Below are 24,395 nucleotides of genomic sequence, written 5' to 3'. Positions count from 1 at the left end.
GTCCCCGCCCCTGTGAATGGTTGATGGTTTTGATGGCCCACGACTCGGCTGCAGCCCAGTCCATAATAATCTTGCAATACATTCCCTGGAGGGCGGTTAACCTGCCCAGTCTGAGAACGGCCGCAGCCTCTCCATGGCTCATCTGTCACTTGGTCTCTGGCTTTAACACGACATCAGTCTCCCTCCAGGTTGATTCATCAGCAGGGACCTGATCCTACGATCTGACAAATATCTCACCGTACCAGATCTCTCTAAAAATGACAGAAAATGGCAACAGGTTTTATATAGAAAAAAAGAAAACGCCACTGGGTGTGTAAGCTGTAGGGCGGGGATTTAGAAAATGGGCTGAAATGCTTGGACTGATGACCGCAGTGGCTGTCAAACCTGATTCCAGAGTTTCCCTGGACCAATGTGCACTTTCAAGCCCCGTTTACTTAAGTTTTCATTTCAGAAATAAATTGCATTTACATTGAAATGTTTTGGAAATGATGTAAATGGCAGACACACTAAAAAATACTGTAATTTGCATTGTGAGTTCACAGACATTCGTATGGACAGACGACAAACTCGGATTATTACCAAGTCCCAGAAGGTTAAGTTTTTCCTTGTCATGTCAACTGAATTTCAGCTTCATCCAGAAGTCAGACAAGAGGTGGTGGATCACATTTTAGAGGAGATAATCGTCCTTTTGTTTCATGAATGTGTTCAGATTGAAAATATCTACACATGAATAGTTCCTGTGTTAACTCGGTACCGCTGTCACACTGGCATTTGTATGTAATGGTGGACTTTGGCCGAGTGCTTTTCACACTTGCACATATTTAATGTGAGAAATCCATGTTGGTTGTAAGAGACCTGATTTTGAGTTTGTCATGAAGTCACAGCGTTTGCCAGTTTTGTCAGACGTGCTTGCATGCTTGCTTTTCTGCTGTTCAGAGACATTTGTGAACTGTGTTTCAAGGCTTTTAGGCTGGCATTTAAATTATTGTCTGACTTTAAGAATATAATCCTCTCAATTCACATGTTTTACATGTCATCCTGTTGTAACACGCCTGATTCAGTTAAGTGGATATTTTTTTTATTGAACTCTGCATAACCCGATTCAATTAAATGAGGTGCAATGGAGCAGGAAGGCACCTAAATGATGCAAGGCAGGGATCCTCCAGGAAAATGGCTGAGAAACATTGCATTGGACTATTGTCTTTTGAGGAGGAAAAGAACTCTGCCAAGATGCTAAATTTCTCCTCTTTTCCATTTAACCCCAAAAAGGAGAAAATCTTCACTTGCCAAGTGTTTAAAATTTTTTGTCTTCCTGTATAAGCAGGTCATAAATAATCTTTTTACATTTTCATATGCAAGAACCCATAACGCTTGTGAACGAGCAAACAAGGCCAAAAGAAAGTTAATTGATTCACGCTGCACAACACCAGCTCTTTATTAGTTAGAAATGAGTGACACAGCGGATATCTTTACAATTGGAACATCTCGCTATTAATTACACCAGACCTCTAATGGTGCCTGGTCCGTTATTCCTATTCTTCATGTGTTTAAAGCCTCCCAACAAATTCGGACTCGTCCCACGCTCTCATTTGGAAAAATTATGATAATTTCATGTGAGCATATGTCAAACCTCATTCACCTTAATTCTGGTAATTATGATAATAATGACCTGGATAAGGTGCGTTTGTATGATTGCTGTATCAGTGATGGCTTCCGAATTGCAGTTTCTCCTCAGCTTAGTGATTTTCATGACTGTATCTGCACTGTGCCATTTAAGGAGGGTGAGTTTGAGATTTTTTTTAAATCAGAGCCGCTTAACAGAATTTTGTCCACCAAAGGAATAAACATCGGTGTGGTCTTCATCCTAATAAAGACAATTGTCACAATAGTTTTTCAGCCTAAGAGCCACCTGACGGAGCGCAACGAGCTTCATGCCAGCTTGAATCAGCCTCGCCACCTTTACACAAAGTGTCAGCAGTGAGAGCGCAGTGTGAAGTTTGCATGCAAGCTGAGAAGTCAAAATGAATAATCAAAAGTGAGGGATGACTGGCCACTTTAAGAAGCAAAATCAATGAAAGCACCATCAAACTTGATTAAATAAGCAAGTGACAGTCACTGCCACTAAGTTGACACCAATTTGTTTAATTGCTTGTGTTGAGAATATGTTTTGGAAAAAAAAGGTGTAGCTCCCTTGAACAAGTCAAAGTAACACAAACGTGAAGAAAAGGGGCCATTTTGAGTCACGAGTTGATTTGTCTGGCATGTTACTGGATTATGGGAGGAATAGACTACCTGGAGAAACTGTGCAGGCAGAAGCCCCCTTTAATTATAATATTTTACAGTGAGGAACATCTGTTATTTGGGGGGGGGGGGGGGGTGTCTGTTCACATGACAACGGTGATCGCAGCCACTGAAAACACAATGTTTAGTTGTAGTTTTAACCTTTAGCCTGTATTTTTATAGTTGAGTCACCCTGACTTGCAATCCAGCTTTGTTGTCTGTCCATACAAATGTCTGTGCACTCACCGTCGCTAATGTTCATAGTTTAATGTTGTCTGCACGCAATTGTGTAGAAGAACAGGTGGTGGAAATAAAGCCTCGACATGTCCTTGATCTATGAAATACACAGAGGGGAAAACCAACCCCAAAATGCATTTAGTCTACAATTACTACTTTTTTCACCAGGTTTCACTTTGATTGCTCAGATATATTTTGAAGAAATTGGTAGAATTAAACTTCCAAGTATTCCACTTTCATTTGCAGCAGGGGTGACAAATTAACTTTGCTTCAGGAGTCGCATACAGCACAATTTTGAACAAGTGGGATGGACCAGTAAATAATGGCATTATAATCTCCATGTGCTTAATAACTTACAAATCGCACTGGATTTTTGTTTTATTTATTTGACCTTCATTTACTCAAGTAAGAATTTATTCTTATTAACAACTATTTACATTTTCAAAGGCATGGAACATTTGATCGCGTGTTGCTAGAACTGAAAAATATATCTGACCAGATCATATTAGATGGATGAATGAATGATGATGAATGAATGATTTATTTCTGGGCAAACGTAAAGATTCTTTGTGCATTCAGGTCATAGTGCTTTTTAGTTAACACATACATAATTTTTTGTTCTGTAACCAAAATGAGCTCTTTCCTTTTCTCCTCAATAGAGATTTTTACCACCAAAATACAACTGGGCACTGTAACTGCTTTTCGACAAGGCTGCAGGAGCAACCGATCAATTTATCCTCCAACTGTGCGGGGGAGATGACGCACACACACACAAATAGTACAACTCAGCTGCAATACAGACAGGAAAAATTATGATTTTGGGACAATAGGCACTCAGCAAATGGTTAGTGTCTGGTTCTGCCGACTTGTTGTGAAATGACTGTCTCAGTTTCGACCAGGTTTAATGTGCACAGTCGTCTGATTGCAGCTGCGGCCACAGACACTTCCAGGACTGTCAAAATGTTGAGTGACGTACAGGCTCAGGTGTCTCATTAGAGACAGAATCATCTTTGGTTGGTTAACAAATCATTACTGTTGTAAAATTAATTTGTCTTGTGTGTTGTTGATTCGTGCTGACCTGGCCTGTAGTGGTACACCTCACACCTGCCATACATAAGACACAATACACAGAATGTGCCTACTGGCAATAACTTCTAACACCATTTACACACCATGAGCAGAAAACTTCATAAATGTAAAACTATCTGATGATAAAAGTGAGAGAACAGCTTTTAGAAATAATGATTTCACACCTTTACAACAATAAACTGAGAGCACTGCTGATGGATCAGTGGAAGAGTGTCAGAGGAATCTGACCTCCAATAAGAAGTAACACTGCAAGGGTTGACTTTAGCCAAAAGATTCGTCAGCCATTTTCATTTAACCTATACTTTAGAAATGAATAAACCCTTTTAATACCGAATCAATATGGACTTTTCAGACAGTTTAAATCTGGGGTGTCAAACACATTTAAGTCCAGATGTCACATACAGCCCAAATGTATCTTAAGTGGGCCAGACCGGTAAAAAATAGTGCTGTGATAACCTTTAAAATTAAATGTTAAAGTTTTTCTTCATTGTTGAGGAGAGTAAATATGATGAGTGTCTATATTTTCATAAAATTAAACATTGACCACCAAAAATTATGACTCATCATAAAGTCCATTTTAATGATCAATGCAAAATAAAGCGTAATTTAAAAAAAAAAAAAAACCAAAAAATACCCCTCTCCTGCAGCTGTTGCATACAACATGACTTTGATCCTACATTGCATTTTATCAGCGCACGCCTCAGTGTTGTGTTGTGTCCACAAGAAATGCATACAAAAAATAACAATAAATGCTTGAGGTCCAGATTTGGCCCAACGCCCTTATGGAAACACCTCGGAATTAAGTTGTTGCAATTTCTAGAAACCCATTACCAAAGCTGAGTAAATGTTTCTTAAAATACTTTTCTTAATTTATACATCAAAACTATAATATTTTTATAATATTCAATATTGGTATTGGGCCGTTGAGTCTCAAATATATTTTTGTTGTACTACTTTGTTGCTCTCTTTCATAGATGTGTTGGTAGAACCCCGTATATACCTTTTTTTTTTACTGTTGCAATCATCCAACAATGAAGTGTAATTTCTATTCTTGCTTATTTTCAAAAGACAGCTGGCTTTTATTTCTTTATTTGTTTTTTTGTTTTTTTTTGGTTTGCTGGAGGAAAATTGAATTTTTGATTCATTCCGCTTCCTCCATCTGCCTCCAATTGTGGCCTTAGTTTAGTTCTGAGCAAGAATATGAGCATTTACACTGTTCAATTACTCTCGATTTGTTTCCTTGCAGTGAGCTGTTTTTACATTTGTCACATAAGGATAGTTTGAACATTCAATATGCTGTCATTTCTCCCATAACCTTTTTGGAGAGTGCAGGGCTTTCTGCTTATTTGCGTTGTATATTTTTATTTCAGAGAACCTATTGCAGAAAAAGAAAAGTCGCTGTAATTTTAGACCCGTCATGTCTGAGTGAAATAATTTTGTTGCAGATATACATCATAACCCATGTCCAATTACTTTTGGCCTATTGATTTGCATGTTAGAAATTCATAGAACAGGTCAATTTGATAAAATAAACTTTTAACTGATTTTGTTCTTCATAGCTGATGGCTATTCTTGTCTAAGTTTTTGCCTTCTTGACTTCTTCCCTTGTATTTGGAGACATTATTTTACCACTGACATAGAAAACTTTATGGATCGTAACAAACTTTACAGTATCAGGGCACTTTTCCATAACCAAAATATCCAACAGCAGTCAGGCAAACAGTCCTGATATTGCTTTATTTTTGCCACACCCGCTGTTCAACCATACATCACACCCACCCCCAGGCCACCTCTAGCCCCCGAGCCCTCCATCATTGTGTGGAATATTTTGACCAAATGGATGTTTTGTACTTTGCCAATGTTGTTTGCTGCCAAAGAAAATGTGTTTAGTAGATAACAACGAAAGGGCGTGGAGAGAAATGGGAAAAAAAAGCACAAGCAGACAAATGATCATTTGCAGAATCTTGAAAAGCATTAGAAAACATTAATATTGTCTCAGTTTGTAAACTAAAAACTCAAGAGAAGAAACCGTACAACAGATGCTCACAGGTGATGCTGCATTTGAAATCCACAGAAAGGATGGACCAGGTACATGAAACAAATAGAAAAGGTGAGCAGTGTTCTTTCAAAATCCGATTAAAGATATATGTTTTTGAAAAGTAGACGTGAACTGACACAATTGTGGGGCAGCACAGATAACCACATTTCATTCTGTGTGGAACAGAAGTTAATAGTAACAGATGATGATGACCGTGACTCCATTTATCTTTAATCTTTGTAACCTGATGAGACATGCGGAAATTGGAGAAAGAACAATAAGTCAGCATCTATTAACCTCTGTAACATTAATGTGTTAAGGCAGGTCAAATCTTGCTAAAGCTTTTCCGGAAAAAAAGAAAGTGAATTACAAATACGGGGAATGACATTTCCGAAAAGAAAACTTAATCTTGTCCGGATACATACAAACATTTGTGCTTATCTCTCCTCCAGCCTCCACAGCTGATTCTAGTTTACCATATTCCACTTCCTTTTCAGATTTTCCTGAGCCAGGTATGTGGCAGACTTTTTCCAAATCCCCTGCATGTAACAGCTCGGATTAGCGGTCGGGAATTAAACCCCATCAGGTAAATCCTCTGCCTTCACAGGGTCAGTGACGGGGCACTAGTAGAACAAAAGGTCATGCACAAGAAAGGCTTTTTTTGTTCACCGCATGTCAAACAGTCCCAAAATATCCCTCACTAGCCCTCCTTTTTTGTGTGTCAAAACCTGAAGTAGTAATAAGGCTTTTGACAGCCTCTCTGAACACACCCTGCTGTAATGATCATTTTCACTTTGCTGATTCAGGTTTTTGAAGAGATTCTCAGTAGGAAAGGTCAAACTCTGCTTGTAAGGCAGCGGTGTGTGATATCACACACCTCTTGTTGCTCATATCTGAGCAGCAGCATCGTTTGGCAGCAGATTACAGCACTGGTGCTACACTCACTTTATCACACATGATCATTCCACCACTCTGCTGTAGGTATTGGGTATGTATAAAACACTGGTTACTTGTGCATGAACAGTCCAAGAAGGATGTATATGAATGGCTTGTCTCTTTGGAAATCCTCGTACTCATTCCAATGGGATTGTGATCGAACATGTAAGTGAAGGTAAGATTTATAGAAATGGTAAAAGCTGATAGTTATATATTTATAACTATCAGTTTTTTTGCTGACTATTTAAATCCATATTTGATTCATTGAATTTGAAAGTGGCTCTAATCACTAAGGTGCCCTTGAGCAAGGTCTATAACTCCTACCTAACAGTTCCTTAATGACAAGCGGATCAAATATAATTGTTTAAAATGTCCAAGTAGGCTGATTTTGAAAGAGGCAGAGATTATCTCTTTGCTATCGTATTGTAATCTATTGTGGAGAATAAAATATGTGATTTCTATGAAGAGGAGATTGTGGTGGATGGATGGCTCAGATAAAGATGCAATAACTGAAACGCAATGAAAATAATAACATGAAAAATTGCTTCAAACATCTTAAATCCAACAAAAATGGTTTTCATCTTATTTTGTCCAAACATCAACTCCTGGCGTAAGTGACTTATTATTTCAGTACCTATGACAACGAACCATGTCTAGATGTTGACAGTCAGCCAAATCCTCATCAGCTTGATCATTAGGCTGTTTTTTTTTTTTTTATGGAAATTAAATGGTGATGTTAGAAGGATTGATGTAAGTGAACTTGAATGAAAACCCTTTTCTCAATTACAAACTTGAAAGTTGTTCCTGGAATGTTTTGGTGAATGTGGCACTAAATTCTAAAACTAAAAGTGCTTTGAAATTCAAACATATGCAAAACTGGTAACTTAAACAAAGTATGCAGAAAAAAGCAACTCAAGTTGAGGTGCTGAAGCATTCAAAATGCACAGTTTGCAAAATGGTGTCAGAATAATAATTTTCTTCATTCCTTACCTTGCCAAGTACTCCCCCGAGCTGCCGTTGCTGTGTTGTACATCCATACAGTTGGTCGTCCCAGGTATGAGTGCCAACGCAGGATTCTCCTGGGCTGCACTGCCCACCGCTCGTGCAACCACCTCCAGTGAGTCATGAACATACTGATCCAGAGACGGGGATCCCATCACCCCGTGAGCCAGTAGCCCCAGAGGTAACCCCTCTGTTCTCAGCTCCGCCACATTCTGGCTGTCCCCCAAGACCCAGTGAAACTCCGGCAGCGCCATTCGCGCGGCCACCGTCCACAAGCGCCGCACCTCGCGGATGTCGCACCCAAAAGTTACCACTCCCGTTGTGGAAGAAGGTTCTCTCAGACCCTCCAGCTGCCGCATCAGGGCTTGCTGCTGGTCCGATTTTGCGGCGGAGGTGGGCGAAGATGAAGAAGATGAAGCAACGGGGGATGAATAGCCTGAAGGGGACAATGATCCCTGAGCGCCCACTGGGATACCTGTTGCCGAGGTGAGTAATGAAGACAAAGGCGAGGCTGAGACGTTGGCCGTCAGATTGACGAGGGAGCCCAGATGGAAGCGGGTGTTGTTCTTGATGAGGAGGAGGAAGTCGCTAATGTTCCATTCTTGGCAGAGGAGCACACTGATGTCCCACCAGCCGTTCATCATCAGCAGGGAGTAGAGGAGACGGGATGGCGGGGCCTCCACGGTTCGCATCGCCATTTGGAAATGGAGGTTATTCTGAGAGGAGAACAGGTGCAGTTGAATAGGTGGAAGTGATGGAAGACACAGGGTGGAAGGTTTGACAATCACAGGACAAGAAAAGAAAAAGACGAGTGGGGAACGTGAAAGGAAACAATACAGAAAAGAGAAAAATGAGTTGAGGATATCAAATGGATGGGAAACATTTTAGGAAAGCGTATTGGACAAATGGGCAGTGAAACAAAGAGGCGATGTGGAGGGTGAAGAGTTGGTGAGGGTCAGTAGAATTTCATAGAGGGCAGGGAGATAGAAGGGGAGATGAAACATTAGAGAATAGATTTTATAGTGAAGGATATTGTGAGAAATGGCAAAATAATGGTAACCGAGGAGTGTGGGGGTCGGGGTGTAATAGTGAGGAAGACAATGGAAGGTTGGGAATGAATAAAAATAAGTTTGGACACCAGGGAGGCAATAGAGGGAGGAAAATATGGAAAGGACAGAAGGAAAGAAAAAGAGGTTTATAAATCTAACTGTATTACTTTCTGTCTTAGAATTCAATTTGTTCCTGGAGAACAAACACCGTCTGCTGGATATAATGGATTTCAAACTCCATTTACCCTCTTCCATGAATATCATTATTCACATCATGAGAAATACTCTACATCTATTTTGATGTGTAGTCACTTTCTTTCTTTTTTTCATTTAGCATTATCTTGAACCTAAATGTGGCTCAACAGGCTATTTGACATACTCAGTTCCATGTAGTTAAATTCACATTTGTGATTCATAAATTCATGACCTGATTGATGAGTCCTGGACAGTTCAATGAAGCATCACACTGGTGTGTGGGATTCCCACTCAGACGAGCAGTAATGGAAGTGTGGGTAAAAGTGTAGGTAATTGATGAATAACAGGCATCATTTTGCTTAATTTGGACCCTTTTGTTACCATTTCAATTGCGTTTTTTTGGCGGTTTTTTTTTTCCAGTACAGCCGATGTTTTCACTTGGTTGACTGCAAAAGAATTGCACTGAAAATTGGGCCTTTCAGATTGTATTACCTCATGATTACATCTTATCAGGGTATCTTTGCAAAGATGTCTGACTACAAATGCCACCGCTATGGTGTTTCCTCTTGTATTTTTCTCGTATTTCTCTGATGCCTGATTCAGTCATTGGAAGAAGATGCTGAAAACTTTGAGAATTGTAGCAGTCAATGTCCGGGAACACTGTCGTCCAGTGATTCTGAGAAACTACTGGTGATACACATACAAATCTTCAAACATCGTTTCACCAAGAAACACTTTATAGTTACTGTCTGACCAGCTGGAGGGTATGAATTGGGTTGGCTGTAGAAACATTTCTGGTTGTTCTCCACTTAAAAGTTAAATTGCGATACCTCATTTACATAAGCTGCTTGGGGGCAAAAGTCTTGGGGACGCCATATAAACCATCTCTGCTGAGATTAAAGCGTGTGTATTACCTTGAGCAGCACTCTGTCTTTAAGTGATCAAATTCAAAATATTCCCGTCTGCCTTTTTCCATCTCTTCAGAATTTACAGGTTATGCCTACATTTAACACAACACTCAATAAAATACTTTTCAATGCCATTTTCACATCAAGTCTGAGAACAGTAGTTCACTTCTTGTTTTTCAGCTGCATTCACTCATAGTGAAAAGTGTCCAGTCTCCAGTTTATCTTAACAATATAATGAAGCCATATAAATCCTCCAATCTTCATCAACAGACACCTGAATCATCCCACCATAAACCCTCAGCGCTATGAGTACTAGAACCTCCCCGTCTTCGCCAAAACTCTGGAATAACTTCAATTATAAAATTTGGTGAATTTGACTGCGAGTAGTTTCAATTCCAGTTTTAATTATGGTTGAACTTTTTGATATTTCTCTGCGGTAGGATGACCTTGATTGTCTTTGACAGGCAGCTTATAACAACATTCACATATTGTAATAATCTGCTGCATTTTGTAGTAAATGGCAGTTGATGTACAGTACTATACAGTAGTGATGGATGAACATTTAGAGCAGGGGTGTCAGATATAAGGCTCATGGGCCACTAAACTGGTCCACCAAACCACCAAGCAAATTGTAAAAAAAAAACATAAGCAGTAGCAGACGCAACACAACACTGAGAGCTGAGCTAAGATATTGGTGATGCTGCCATGAAAGCATCAAAGTCATGTTGTGAGGGTGACTTTCTCAGCAAATGCATAATAAGACACCTACAGGAGAGGTCTTTTGGGACATTTCATTGTATTTTACAGCAGAAGGTTTCATTGAAATTGGCTTTATGTTGAGAGTGTAGTAATTGTTGGTATTAGTTGTGTCCTTCTGCAGGAATAAAGATATCTTCATTATATACATAGCAAATAAAGACCCTGAAGTTTAAACTTAAAGGATATTATGACAATATTATGACAATATATAACAAAACTACATCAGAATTAGGTGAAAAAGTTTACATATTAGCTCCATCGGGTGAAACTACCAATATACTTTACAGATTACTTCCAGTAGCTCTTTAATCAAGTGTTACATACAGAATTCTTCACTCCACTGTAAATGATCGGAAATCTAAAGCTTCCTGTATGTGAGGACATAAACCTGTCACGCCATAAAAGTGGCTGGCAGTAATGGCAGATTGGTGTGCTGACTCTCTCTCAGTGCCAACGTAATAACACAAGTGCAAACGACACGTATTATCATGCATCACGCTCAGCATCTTAGTAAGCCACAAGATCAGAGCAGATATGTTTCAAAGTTGACACAATTGTCGCTGTAACACTTTAGATAAAACCAAATAAGACACATTTGTCTGACTCTGTATACCTTGTCATATCCAGTTCTGTACTGGCTCTAAATGCTATCAATCAGTTTCTGTTTGTTTGTTGCATGCACACACACAAAAAAAAATTACACACACCTAAAAGCCTCAGAGCAACTCATTTTAATTGACTTTATAACTATTACACAAGCTTTGTACTTAAAGTCCATTAGATTAATATACTGGCTAATTTCATTTATCCCATTAATCACTTTGCCCAATAGCCATGCAAATACCACATTATTCATCTGCTTATTGCACATGCGTGGGTGGATTATTGTTGCGGCAAACGCACCAACAAAAGCAAAAGTGCATGTTTTATTTCGGATTTAGAAGTCCTGTGTCAGGGAAGGGAATGCTAATGCGGTCCACAGGGCATCAGGCCCTCACCTCCGCTCATCCCCAAAGCAGGATTGGAGGATTTATTCTCCACTGCAGCCCCTCTTGCACTGTGATCTCCATAAATCTTTAACCCTCTCTTTGTTCCTCAAGTAAATAAACATGAACAGAAATCAGTAGGAAGTGTAGCTGCCTTCTCTCGAACACGAGGCATTTCGCTGTTGGCACGTAGGGGAAATCCCAGCTCTGTTGTCACCACGCTCTTTCATCACTCCACTCCCTTCAAAAATCACTCTCCCCCCCCTTGTGATTTGCACATCCAGAAAGCCTTTGCTGTCGATTGTTGTGCGAAGGAAATACCTGCAATGCATACTGTATGGTAAAACTGCAGATGCCATCGGAATCGGTGGGAATGAGCCGGTGGAGAAATCAAATAAACCCTTAATGGCCTGGTTATTGATTGCACTTTGATTAGATGATTCATTGTGGGGGACAGTGTGAAAACTGATTAAAATGAGTTTCTCTTTTTACTTTAGTTGATTACAGAAGTTTTCCTCACTGAACAGCAGCCAGCTTGCAGATTACTGTGTGTCCTGAGGGGTGTCGCTATCACTCTGTTTATTGTAAAAAGTCCCTGAACCCCTAAGTCCATAAAAACACAAGGCCCCATTTCCATAACAACAATGACAGTGAAAATACTTTTGCATTTTTGTTTCAGAAAGTTTTGCTTTTACATGGCAATGTTTTGGAAATGGCAGAAACATTGAAAACAATGTAGTTGTCAAGTGACTGCTCTTGTTTCAATGGAACCGCTGTATACATGAACAATGGCGAGTACATGGACATTCGTATGGACAGATCACCAAGTTGGATAACTATTTCAGGTGACTCTCAACTATAAAACTGCCAAGGCCGAAGAGAATATGGACTGGGAGTCTGCAAATATTGTTGTTATTGTCCATCTGCTGCATGTGCAGAATAATTATTTACTATGGTCATGGTGCAAATGCCTAGTAGCAGAGTTTTTTAAAAGTTGCATTTTCAGCCCTCTACATAGTTGTGTTATTCCCCTGTTGCCACGGAGATGGATTTGGAAAAGTTTCACATTGTCGTGTCGGACATCAAAAACTCAATAAAAGATTTCCTTTGTCACTTGAAATTGTAAATGGGGCCAAACACGACCTCCTCATGTCATTACCACTGATGAAATAAGTAAGCCAGTAACGAGCAGCAGACCACCACAACTAGAACCAGAAATAAAACATTGGTTTTTTTTGCGAAAATAGTTGTAATTTCATGTTTCATACAAAAAAATTGTGAAAATAAGCCAGGCACTTGACGGCACATGGTAAAAGATATAACTACCATCAGCTTAGTATTTAGTGTCAGTTAGTATTTTGGAAGCATTTCGATGACAAGTTCAATTGAAAACTAGAACAGGAACTCGGAACAGAGCACATTCCCTAACCAGCACCACAATTGTTTGTGGAACTGAGTTGGAGTCGCTTGCATGTTAGCTGTTATCACATAACAATGCTAACTTGCCTGTCGGATAGTAACATCAATGTGCGAAAAGCTGAGAGGGGGTACATAGATAAACCACTACCTGAGTCAAGGTGCTCACACCGATAACTGTAACACGAGGAGAGGTACAGAGTTAGTACTGCAGCTCCCGTGCCGAACTCCTTACTGACGGCGCACTGTGGAATTCCAGTGTCCACAATGGAGTAAATATCATACCTGGTTGATCCCAAAATGTAATTGATTGATCTTTAGATAATGACAAATCATCTCTGAAGATTTAATTCAATTAGGGTCAGTAGCATTTTGGGGTTCAGCATCTTGCTCAAGGACACTTGATTGGCTCTACTAACTGAGCCATGCAGCCCAAAATAAAAACACACAGACAAAAATATAACGTTTGCCCCGTTTGTTGGCGAAGGTAATAATCTCCCTGGGCTGGACCCTACAGCCTTCAGACCCCCAAAGACCACAAGCCAGTAGGACCACTAATCTAACCCCCCTGAAAGCCCGACTATAATTATGGAAGGTCAATGAGAAACTCCAATAATATCCAAGAAAAAGTCATTCTATTGCTGTTTTCTATTTGCCATCAACCTTGTAATTCCTGGTTGTTTTTTCTATGGCTGAAGATTTAAGTGATTAAAAGTTACATTTTCAAGATGGCTGCACACAGTGTAACATTCTCGCTCCCGGATTGTTCTATTCTTGTGTTTACTGCAAGTTCATTTTCTTGCAAACGCATACAAACAGATCTGGACACGGTTTCTGTTTACAGCTGCTTTTTCAGAGGAACTCATTCCCTCCTTTAAAATATCTGCATACTGATGGGAATTTGAAAGTAATATATGTGAGGAAATATCTACTGATTAGTGTGTTCTACAAGGGATCTTATGAGTGTAGAAGAAATTCCTTTTGTGTGTATCCTTGTACTCACAAGTGTTTTATTTTTATTTTATTATTGTCATTTCCTTCCAAATATCCTCAAAAAATATTTCTTCTGAGCTTCTGCTTTCATCCTTCATTCCCACAGCTCTCTGCCCTTTGGACAGAACTCATCGTAAGGTGTGAAGAATCAAAGAAGTCTGAGCTATTTGTGTGTTTTGAGAAAACACAGCGAGTATCTCATACACTCGGATATATCTGCTATGTGGAGCATCTTGATGGTTAAAATGCCAACTGTGTGAAATACACAACTAGAAACAACATGGTAAAATACTCAAATCACTCCTGGGAAATACTACACATTGAACTTGCTATAAATCAATCGGAACCTGTCTTTTTTTTAATGTGTGATCTGCAGGTCGTCATTTAAAGCATGCAAATTAGACAAATTCTGCTCAGTGGTATTTATTGTGACCCAATTCTGAGGACGACTTTGCTGCTGTGATGAAGTTGTGTGAAAGCCAATAACGGATTAACACTTTTTTTTTTTTTACTTAATTCTAAACGCACTGCAAAATAAGTCACTTTGTGTGTTGAAAAATGTGACCAGACAGCCACACTTCATGCATCATTGGTGACACTGATGTTAGTTATACTTGTTAAAGCCTGTGTGTTTCTGCATTCAAACATTCTTATTATCATTGAAATATAAATACCTGTTGTACTCTAAAAAAGCGACAGAAAAAAACTTCAAGGTTTGCAAGAATAACATCCAGTGCCTGGTGTTACATAAGATAACCTTGAATCCAGTTTTTTACTTAAGTAGAACAAAACACAATTCTACGGCTCTCGAGGATTTTCAATTGTTTTTACTTCCTCCTTATCGCATTTCAGAGGGAATTCTTTTGTTTTACGTTTCCTGGATTGACCTCTTTTATGGTTTATGATAGTTTGAGAGCTGCTGTCTCTCTATATTGGCTCAGCTGTTAAGGTCTTTCACTAATATCTTATTGATTTTGAATCAATTCCTATCTATCTATCTATCTATCTATCTATCTATCTATCTATCTATCTATCTATCTATCTATCTATCTATCTATCTATCTATCTATCTATCTATCTATCTATCTATCTATCTATCTATCTATCTATCTATCTATCTATCTATCTATCTATCTATCTATCTATCTATCTATCTATCTATCTATCTATCTATCATTTTTGCTCACTTATGGATATTGAAAGCTTTTATTGATTTTTTTTAATTCATAATTTCTTTATAAAGATTGATTAACTCAGTGTTATTGTGCTGTGTTCATGCTTTGTTGGCAGCCTTAAAGGGCATAATATAGTCATGCCTCTGCTGTCTGGTGGCAGTTTAGTCAGTTTAATTAAACTTTCAGTTTTTAATTTTCTCTTTGATTTCTCGTTCCTCTTGCTCAGAACTTTTCCGGTCTGTAAAACATTCCAACTGGTCATAATTACAACACTGTGTCGCAGCCAAGTGCTTCAGCCATTTACATGCAATCTATTTCCTCTGGTAGCTTCTTTCAGTTTCTCAATGCACCATCTTGTGGTCCACATTTGTATTGCAACACTAATTTTGCTAGTGCAAGTTGTAAAACTTGCTGATTTCAAGATATAAAGTAAATTTGGCTTATGACATGAGATGAGATGACATCAGCATTATTATAGTATTTTGTCTTACTCAGTTTCTGATTATTTGAGTATGTATTAATCAACATTTAATAATGATTTTAAATGTTGCAGCTTTGAATGAAAAATTAAGGCTCAGTCTGGTTTTGTCTATATTTTGGTAGTTAATCTCAGCTATTCACAATTTATTCCTTTAGAAAAGCACAATAATGCAGATTTTTGAGTATCTTTTTCCAACTATCTGATGTTCTGCATAATGAGAGAATTAGTTATAAAACTGACATACAGACAGCTCCACTAATGTGTAACAGAAGTATTTTAATAATACAGATAGGTGCATATCATATTAAAACCCTAACTTCCTCTAAAACTGCAATTAGAAAGTAGCTTCATTGCAACACACACTATAATAGGCTTCTACAATACAACACGTTAAAAATTACACCAGGGATTTCTAACAGTACAGGTTTCTGCCATTGCAATCAATACAATGTAAAGTCAGGGTCACTTTTCTGACAATTAAGAGTTGTTAACAGCCCCAACAAATATTGACCATATTTGTTTGAAGGACCTAATACGTCACATTAAAATCAAAGATTAAAATAAAATCAGAAAACATTCCTGTCCTTTCAAATGAACCTGTATAAAAAGTGATTCACAAGTGAGACACTGTGTAAAATACACAAACAATTACGTTTAGCTGTTAATACATCCATCTATCTTCTATATGCAGAGTGTTTTATATTGTGGTACTTTAATCAATTAATCTACAAAACTATCAAAACACCTTGTTTATTTAAACCTTTACCAAATGACTCACAACCTGCAGGGTAACTTGTGAGGGGGGCGAGTTGCAAGCAGAGATAGTTGCTTTTGATTGTTTCCCGCACACCCCCAGGACAGCCTTCACTGGTTCTGCACCAATATATGTATTGTGTATGTTTGGAGAACATGCAAACTCCTCAAAGCCCAGAGTTCAACTCAGGATATTCCAAAAGTGCGAATTACTGCACAGCCAGTACACCTCCTCTGGTTGCAGACACTCTGGCCCTTTCTTCCCCTGCTGGATGATGTTTGCCACATTTTTCTGTCTGCGATGACACTCCCCATTTACTTGTGTCACAAATAGCCCAGTGCATATACCCTGTGACATAATGAGGATATTTGCAGCACGTTTAATGCAAAGAGCATACGTTTGCACATAATTGGATTAGGGAGCAACAGATATTTGCATATACGCTTCGAGCTGTTACTGAAGATGCTCTATCTTAATTTTCCACAAGCTCCAGCGTCATCAGCCGGCACACGGGACAGATTTCCACTAAAAACTAAGTCCTCATATCAGAAACCAGCTGGCCCTTCCTTTCTCCAAGTTCTCCTCAGTTCTCGCTCTTTTATATGTAAAATTCTCGACCCTGCTCCGCTATCACCAGCAACTCCCAGTCCAGCTCCTTTACTCTGAGGTCACTTTATCCTTCACTCCATTAGCTCCGTGTTCTCGCGCAGCCTCATCATTTTGACACTTGCATAACAAACTGCGGGAAGATCACATTATCAAAGGTTTCTCGACGATTCGCCGAATTAAACAAATTTTCACTTTGCCTAATCTTGACCATGAACTCCGAGGAATTATGAAATGAGCCAAAGGTCAAATAAAGTTAGCAGAAATAAGGACTAATGAGATCCTCTCAAAACATTCAGAAACTTCTGACATTTTGAAAACTCTGTTTTGGAGAAATTGCTGTCAGCCTTCAGTCGGGATTTGCTTGTGAAACGAGATTGAGTCAGACGAGAGTCAAGCCATTTCTGTAAAACGTCTCACGAGCGCTGCACACTATAGGGCTGTTTGCCAGCCCCCCTTTCACGACCTTACATCCACCCATCCGCCAGTCATTCGTTCTTTATCTGTTTCTTTGTCTGCTCTGTTTATACCCATTATTTTGCTTCAAGGGACTGATTCTGACTTTAAACACCTGCTAACTGCTTACGAGGAAATGCCTCCTCGTGCGTTGTGGAGGAAATTAGACATTACCCTGAAAACACACACAAACACTCCTATAGCCCAGCAGGTGGCAAGGATCCCAGAAACCTTCAGTCCAACTAATAGATTTGGACGTGTTTGGACGTGTGTGTTTGTGTGTGTGTGTGTGTGTTTGTGTGTGTGTGTGTGTGTGTGTGTTGGGGGGGGTGTTGGATGGAAGTTCTTAAACACAAAACCTATGAGATTATAGCTGTGTATCACATGAAACACGTCGCTCTCATTGATATCTAAAACTGCCTTGTTAGTGCCACCCAATTACAGAGGTTCACAGTGTATAGTTGCACTAAATCATCTTGTTGTGAGAGCAATTTCTACCTGCGCACACATAAACTCAGCAGGTGTTCCCTCCACAGACTGAATATTTATGAACCATCTCACTTACAAATTTAGAGTGTTTACATTTTAAACTAATTCTGTAATTCCTGCTACAAAACTTCTCCAATAACCTTTATCGGTTCATTTAGTACAAGAGTCAATTTTCCAGCTCATATTGGTTGATTTCTATTGCATAACATTACCATAACAGCTGCCTTGACTTAAAAACAACCCACATTAGAGCTCCAAGATTGTTTTTTGAAGGCACTATCAATAATTTATACTGTATCTGGAAGCTTTACATCGGTTCTACAGTCTGTCTGTCCAACACATTTCAAAATGCAGCATGAAATGGAAAGATAGAGGGCTGTAAATGAAACACTCCACTTACATTCTCGAAACACACCTATACAGGTTGTCAATAAAAGGTTAGATATTAGAAAAATCTAACCTTTTCAATGTTTTCATGCCTAGCAGGTACTTTTAGCACGAGGGGAGGAAATGTTTCAACCTTATTGTAAATGCAGAGACTCCTATTGTTCATTCTTTCAATGAGGATTCTCTTCCTCAACTGGCCGAATGACACACGTGTTATCCTGGTTGCCGCATTTCTGCCTGGATGGCTTTTTTTCTGTACATTGCAGATATATAGTGAGTCAGAGAAGAGCAGACATTTCACTGGAGAAACAGAGTGCTGCTCACTCACAGCGTCCCTGAAGTCTCCTAATGAGCATCAGAATATACAGCATAGTTCATTAAATCCATCTGAGGGAGCAGGTAATAGACCTATTTATTTTTTCTTTGTTTAATGGCACTGTTATGTCACTGTCACATATCAACATAACTCTCCGAGTTGAGGTATGTTGATCCATCTCATTTATTCCAATTTGAAATGTTTCAAAAGTCCATGCCACATTGACGGACAAATTCAATGCTCACTATGGCATTAGTACATAAAAAATATTCTCATGAGGCAAATATTGATGCCAGGCGAACAGAATGGAATCAAATGATTGAAATGTTTACAACACACATACTGTACTGCTGTGAGAATGGAGTTATCAATATTAGGACCAAATTGTAAATCAAACAGCAAATTAAGTGCCTTAAAGTGTAGATGTTTGTAGATGTTAGAGTCAGTAGGATATGGATGAACTTCAAACTAAATGTTTACATAATTACAAGGGAATGGTTGTGAATGTCCAGTATATACAAGAAGGCAAGGCTTGATTTGTTTTTGCAGTCCTGAGGATAAAATCTGATTGGGGATCTTTAAGTTAACCAAGACATGGAACGACTATTTTTTTTTTTTTTTAATACTGACAGTCCTACATGGGAAAGAATGGGTAAAGGTAAGGCCTTCTCTCCAACTTCTCTTCAATTTACCCCACCTTCAGGTGAAAACCTAATGTGTAAATAGCTTCCACACCTCATATTATACAATGATTGTAAGCCAGATTTACTTAAACGGTTGATATCCAAACTATGACTCCTTCTGATGACTCTTGAAGTCTTTTCCTCTCCACGGGACTGAACTATGGCCTCATTCACACTCATTGGTGAGCTGATAATCCACAAAGCAATTGTTTATGCAGATAACCCTTGGGCCACGTGCTGCTGGGTGTTTTAAATCGTCAATCAAACATGTCACCTTGATGCAAAAGAAGAAAACGCTACACCCCTGTTCCTGCTCCGACTCCCCGTTCACAATTCAGCACCATGGACAGAGGCAGCTTCCCCTCTGCTCTTCCCATGGTTCATTTTTGTTTTTGTTTTTTGTTTTTGTTTGGGTTTTTTTTTGTGGGGGGTGGGGGGGGGGGGGGGGGGGGGGCTGTTTAGATGCAATTCAAGCGTTTGTCAAGTTTCATATTTCTTTGGTTTCCTTTCTGATGAAAAGCAAACCCTGCTTGGGTCACGGATGGTGCTGCACTTTAATTTGGGCAGTTTAAAGCAGAAGTGATTGAATCGATGTTGAACTTGAAACAAAGGATTTCCACTTTCATCTCGATGAAATCGAAACCCACACATGAGCAAATGGGTTTGACATCCAGGCCTCCATCTAAACTATTAGCTTCTTGAATTAATTGATTCTTATCAATAGTTAGGAATGGATCAGAGCTCAGGGCATTTTGCGGAAATTAAAGTGATCGATGTTGACGCTCGCCCACCTGCACAAACTGAGTCCAGTAAAGTGATCAACAGTTAACAAAAGTCCACATGTAGCTGGGAAATAACTTTTTTCTTTCATATTTACCTTACTCTGACGTGAGAACTCCCTCTGCACGACGCTTACAACCGGCACCTGAAGCGCAAACGAGACGAATTCCAACTTGACAAACTCGTCCCGGTTCCGTGGGAAGGCGATCATTGCGGAAACCCCCTGCACGACCACCGTGTGACACACGCTCTCCACGAATGACAACGGGTCCTCGTTTTCGGGGATGCCCGTAGAGGAGAAGGAAAAGGCGGGCAGCTCCCCCAGCGCGGACCCGACCGCCATGATGAGCTCCAGAGTTAGATTGTAAGGGAGCAAACCGGCCCGGTTCAGAGCCTCGGCTGCGAGCAGGACCGAGTCCCGGGGAGCAAACACGCGGTTCTCCCTGGACGTGTTGTCCTCGCGCTGTCTCGCCTGGCTTCTGCTCCGGTTTGCGCCCCGCTGACTGTTCGCGGCGACCCGCGTCCTCAGGCTGCCGTGTCCTGGCGCACCGGCACTTGTTTTAACCTGCTTTACAAACTCCGGCTGCGGCTCCCCTGCCAAAGCCCCCTCCGCGTCCCAGTCCTTAGAACCGCTGCCAGCAGTGGGGGGGATCAGACGAGGCTGTACGTGCAAAGCCCCTACCCGAACCGTGTGGCCGATCCGTTTCAGCACCTGGCACGGCTGTGGGTGTGGGGAGGCGCACGGCGCGAGGAACACCAGGGCGCACAGCAGGAAACACATCGGCGGCGAGGCACCGGTGCCTGGTCGGGCTGCCGTGACATCCGTTATCACCACCATCATCCCCACCGACCTCAACAGCCCCGCTCCAGAACTGTGCCGGATGCCCCGTCCGACCGCGCCAAACACTGGGGCCGCTCCGTAGGTCCCCTTTCTGGCCCCGCGCCTGTGGCCCTGCTGTGCTGCTCAGACCGGCTGCAGCCCCAGCTCCCGGTCCCGGTCCCGGTCCTCCTTCCCCTGCTCCAGCCCCGGATCCGGATCCAGCTCGCGGCAAAGTTGTGCGTTTCTGCTCGGACGCGGACAACAGGCTGCTGAGGCGCAAGATCGGGCACGAGCCGCGCACAAGCAAACAATGATCCCCAAAAGTGCTGCTTTTCATCTCAAAAGATTTTCATCATTCAAACCTTTCGATTACTAAAACAAACCTTGAATCAAAGGAGTGGAAAAAAAATCCACATATTCCAGTGGTAGAAGGAATACCAGGCACAGTGAAGGCATTGGCAAACCCAGAGGAAGGAAATGTCGGGAAAAATGGTTAATGCGCATCAAACACATTCCAAAACAGTGCAATCCACCTCTGGAAGGAAGAAAAAAATGTGATGGCTTTTAAGGCTTCGAACAAAACAAAACCATCCCATTATCATCCATGGCGCACGAACCAAGAAAACACTTCTTCCCGGTGCTGAAGATTTTTTTTTTTTTTAAGAAAAAAAAAATGTTTTCCCCCTTGTTAAAACACCCAAGTCAAAGCTTCCCAAAGCGCACGCGCTGCTTGGCTCAAGCCAACCTGTGTACTGAAACTTGTAGTGGAGAGACCTCCGGCACGAGAGCGCACTGTGTCCGCACACGTTCCAAGGAGATTTAACCCCGTCCTCACCTCGCCCACAACTTACCCCGGTTTACACTGTGAGGGGGCATATTTTAAGACGTCATCAAGAGTCAGACACCCACATTTAAAGCACAATCAGTCAGAGGGTGCTTGAGATGCATATAGGTGGAAATATAGCGGAGGTGGTTAACCTGTAACTTGCAACAATAATTAGATTTCAATTTTTTCGCCTAAATGGCAGCTTATCGCCACATTGTTTTGATTTAAATACAGGAAATCCAGAATTGAACTAAAGTACATGGTTTATGACTGAGGCACATGGGCACCACGTGTGTATGGGCGAACAATGAACAGCCAACATGGGGTCCTGATGGGCAAACCAAGAGTGCCCCATATGGGTTTGCTTATGTGGGCTTCCTTTATGGTCCTTGTTAGGTCAATAATGGGAAATGTTTCCAAATTGGTCAACCTACCACATAGCTACCTGCAATGGAAAAGTGGAAGTTCCTCTATGGCATTGAGTCTGAGGCCATTATGGCACCCAAGGACAAACCAACTGTTTCTGCCCATGTACTACTAACATAGGTCCAATGCACAAATGTTGGCAGATCAAAAACAAAATTAATGTTATTATGGCTTTGTTCTATTTAAAATTGTTACATGTTGTCACATTATTGGCCATATTAGTTGGGTTCAGCACCTTGCTTAGCAGAACTACTAAATGTTACCCTACAAAATGAATGTTTCAAAGTGGAAAATGAGAAAGACTGGGACTCTGAGAAAAATGTACACAGAGCAACCGTTGTTCGTAATTCTTACTGAGCAAACTCAAATGAACCTATGCCTTTTCCCTCAATATTTGTGCTAATTTTGCATGTGGCCCTCTGGGAAAATTCGTTGTCCACACCCTGAGTTAATGTGTGTCAGTCTTACTGGTAAGAGGTGTCAGCTGTCACCATTTCTATAGCTTAAAAAGAGATATGAAATTACTTTCTCGATTTATAAATAACGACGTTTATAGGGACCAGCATCCAAAAACATGCATGTGAGGCTAACTAATGATTGCAAATTGCCCCTAAGTGTGAATGTGTGTGGTTGTCTGATCCTGCGATGGGCTGATCACCTGTTCAAAGTGTTTCGGGTATTTTTATAATTGCAGTACTTGCGTGTTTAGTGTCCTCATTGGGACAATACTGTGAATGATAAGATCAGTATAGCATTGTATCATATTATATTTTCTGTATGTCTCTGGTTGGTGTTTCGTCATGCCCACGGACAACAGTTATTGCTGTGTGCTTCAGTAAGCATTGACGACAACAGAAAAGTTTGCACAACTTGCATCAACACGAGAGGAAAGATGTTAAACGAAAACAAAAAGCTCCCTTGACGTGAATAGTGTCGACATCACATCCTGATACAAAAAACCCACCCTAAACCAATCATCATCACTGTATTTTCTAACTTACCATGCCTTTAATTAACCAGTTTTCTTGGAACCCGCACATTCAGATGAACATTTATTCCAACAATAACCAATTCATAATTGTACTCGGACGTCTTCATCTTATCTGAATAACACTGTTCCATCCTTCCCTGATGCCAGATTGCTGAAAGATTCTCCAACATTTTGTGTATTGAAGGCTTTTAGCTGCTCTCGCCAATGACAAAGCCTTGATAGTTTGGCATGATAAATAGTGTTGCTATCTGAAATGCTCAAACCAATTGCTATTTAATAGTTTTGCAAGAAAAATAACTTGTATTTAAAAGAGCTAATGGATATAAAAAGAAAATTGTGAATTTATTGTCTTCAGCAGCATAATATGTCTTCTCTGTACATAGTGTGTGTATTGAAGCTGTTGCATGAATCATTTTTACTCTGTCTACCCTCGGTTTTTTTTTTTTTTTTACAACATCACTGGCACATTTTTGCACCGGAAAAATGATGAAAATGTTTCACACAACTGCTCCCATCTTTAATTCTACAAAATTTGGCAGCCCAATGTATTTGGATTACACTGACTCAAATCACCATGAACTGTTTCTGATATCAAAATTAAGTACGATGAGAAAATCACTTGACACAAGACAAATACCTCTTTAGGTCTTTGCTCTCTGTGTGACTGAATCCTCAGTGGACTGAATGAATCGCGGGGACTTGAAGCTTAAACTTAAAGCTTGTTTTCACCGCTTCAGCAATCTCAAAGCATTTCATATGTCCCATAATATTCACCCATTCATACACATACACTTTCACCCTCATGATGACAAATGCTCTTCAAGGTACTCGGGTGTTCTCCAACTTGTTTTTTTTTTTTTAATCTTGCCTGAAGACAACAGAAGTAGAAGTGGAGATGTGAATAAAATCTTGGGATTGAGGAACAACATACCAGTGGTTAGACATGAACTCTGTAAGTTTGGATCACATTTGATCACTTTTGTTTCTCGTAATCTTTTAGAAAAGGTTGGATAATTTCATCGACTGTTTTGACTTGCCTCATCCGACCTTACCAGTCCATATCTTTTGTTGAAGATGAAGGATTTGTTTTGGTTGTGTGTTTATGTACCTAAGGTAAATAAAATGCATTTGTATTGCGCTATTCAGCCACAAGGCAATACACAGTGTTATATCAGGAAATGAAGGAAATGCTGTAAAACAAGGTGTTTAAAAATCTTAATAAAGAATCTTAAACTGAAGTGATGAATATGATGAAATCATTTGTACAAAGACATAGAAAAAGCCATATGGAGAATAAATAAATTAAATACTCACTTC

General features: G+C 40.1%; 1 protein-coding gene across 1 annotated transcript in view; it reads right to left on the bottom strand.

Annotated features, from left to right (window-relative positions):
* The window catches only part of grin3a (glutamate receptor, ionotropic, N-methyl-D-aspartate 3A), a gene marked incomplete at both ends in the record, with an annotated part of 60,319 nt that extends 39,466 nt beyond the window's left edge, over window positions 1-20,853 (bottom strand). The window contains 2 exons of the mRNA XM_080509933.1: window positions 7,571-8,298; window positions 20,113-20,853. Of these exons, the coding sequence (XP_080366059.1) occupies window positions 7,571-8,298; window positions 20,113-20,853 (1,469 nt within the window). The remainder of the gene's footprint in view (window positions 1-7,570; window positions 8,299-20,112) is intronic.
* Between the last annotated feature and the right edge of the window lie 3,542 nt (window positions 20,854-24,395).

The sequence above is a fragment of the Blennius ocellaris genome (assembly GCF_963422515.1).
Source record: "Blennius ocellaris genome assembly, chromosome: 15".
Classification (NCBI taxonomy): Eukaryota; Metazoa; Chordata; class Actinopteri; order Blenniiformes; family Blenniidae; genus Blennius; species Blennius ocellaris.
The sequence above is the reverse complement of the archived record's forward strand: the minus strand, read 5'-3'. Positions and strand labels throughout refer to the sequence as shown.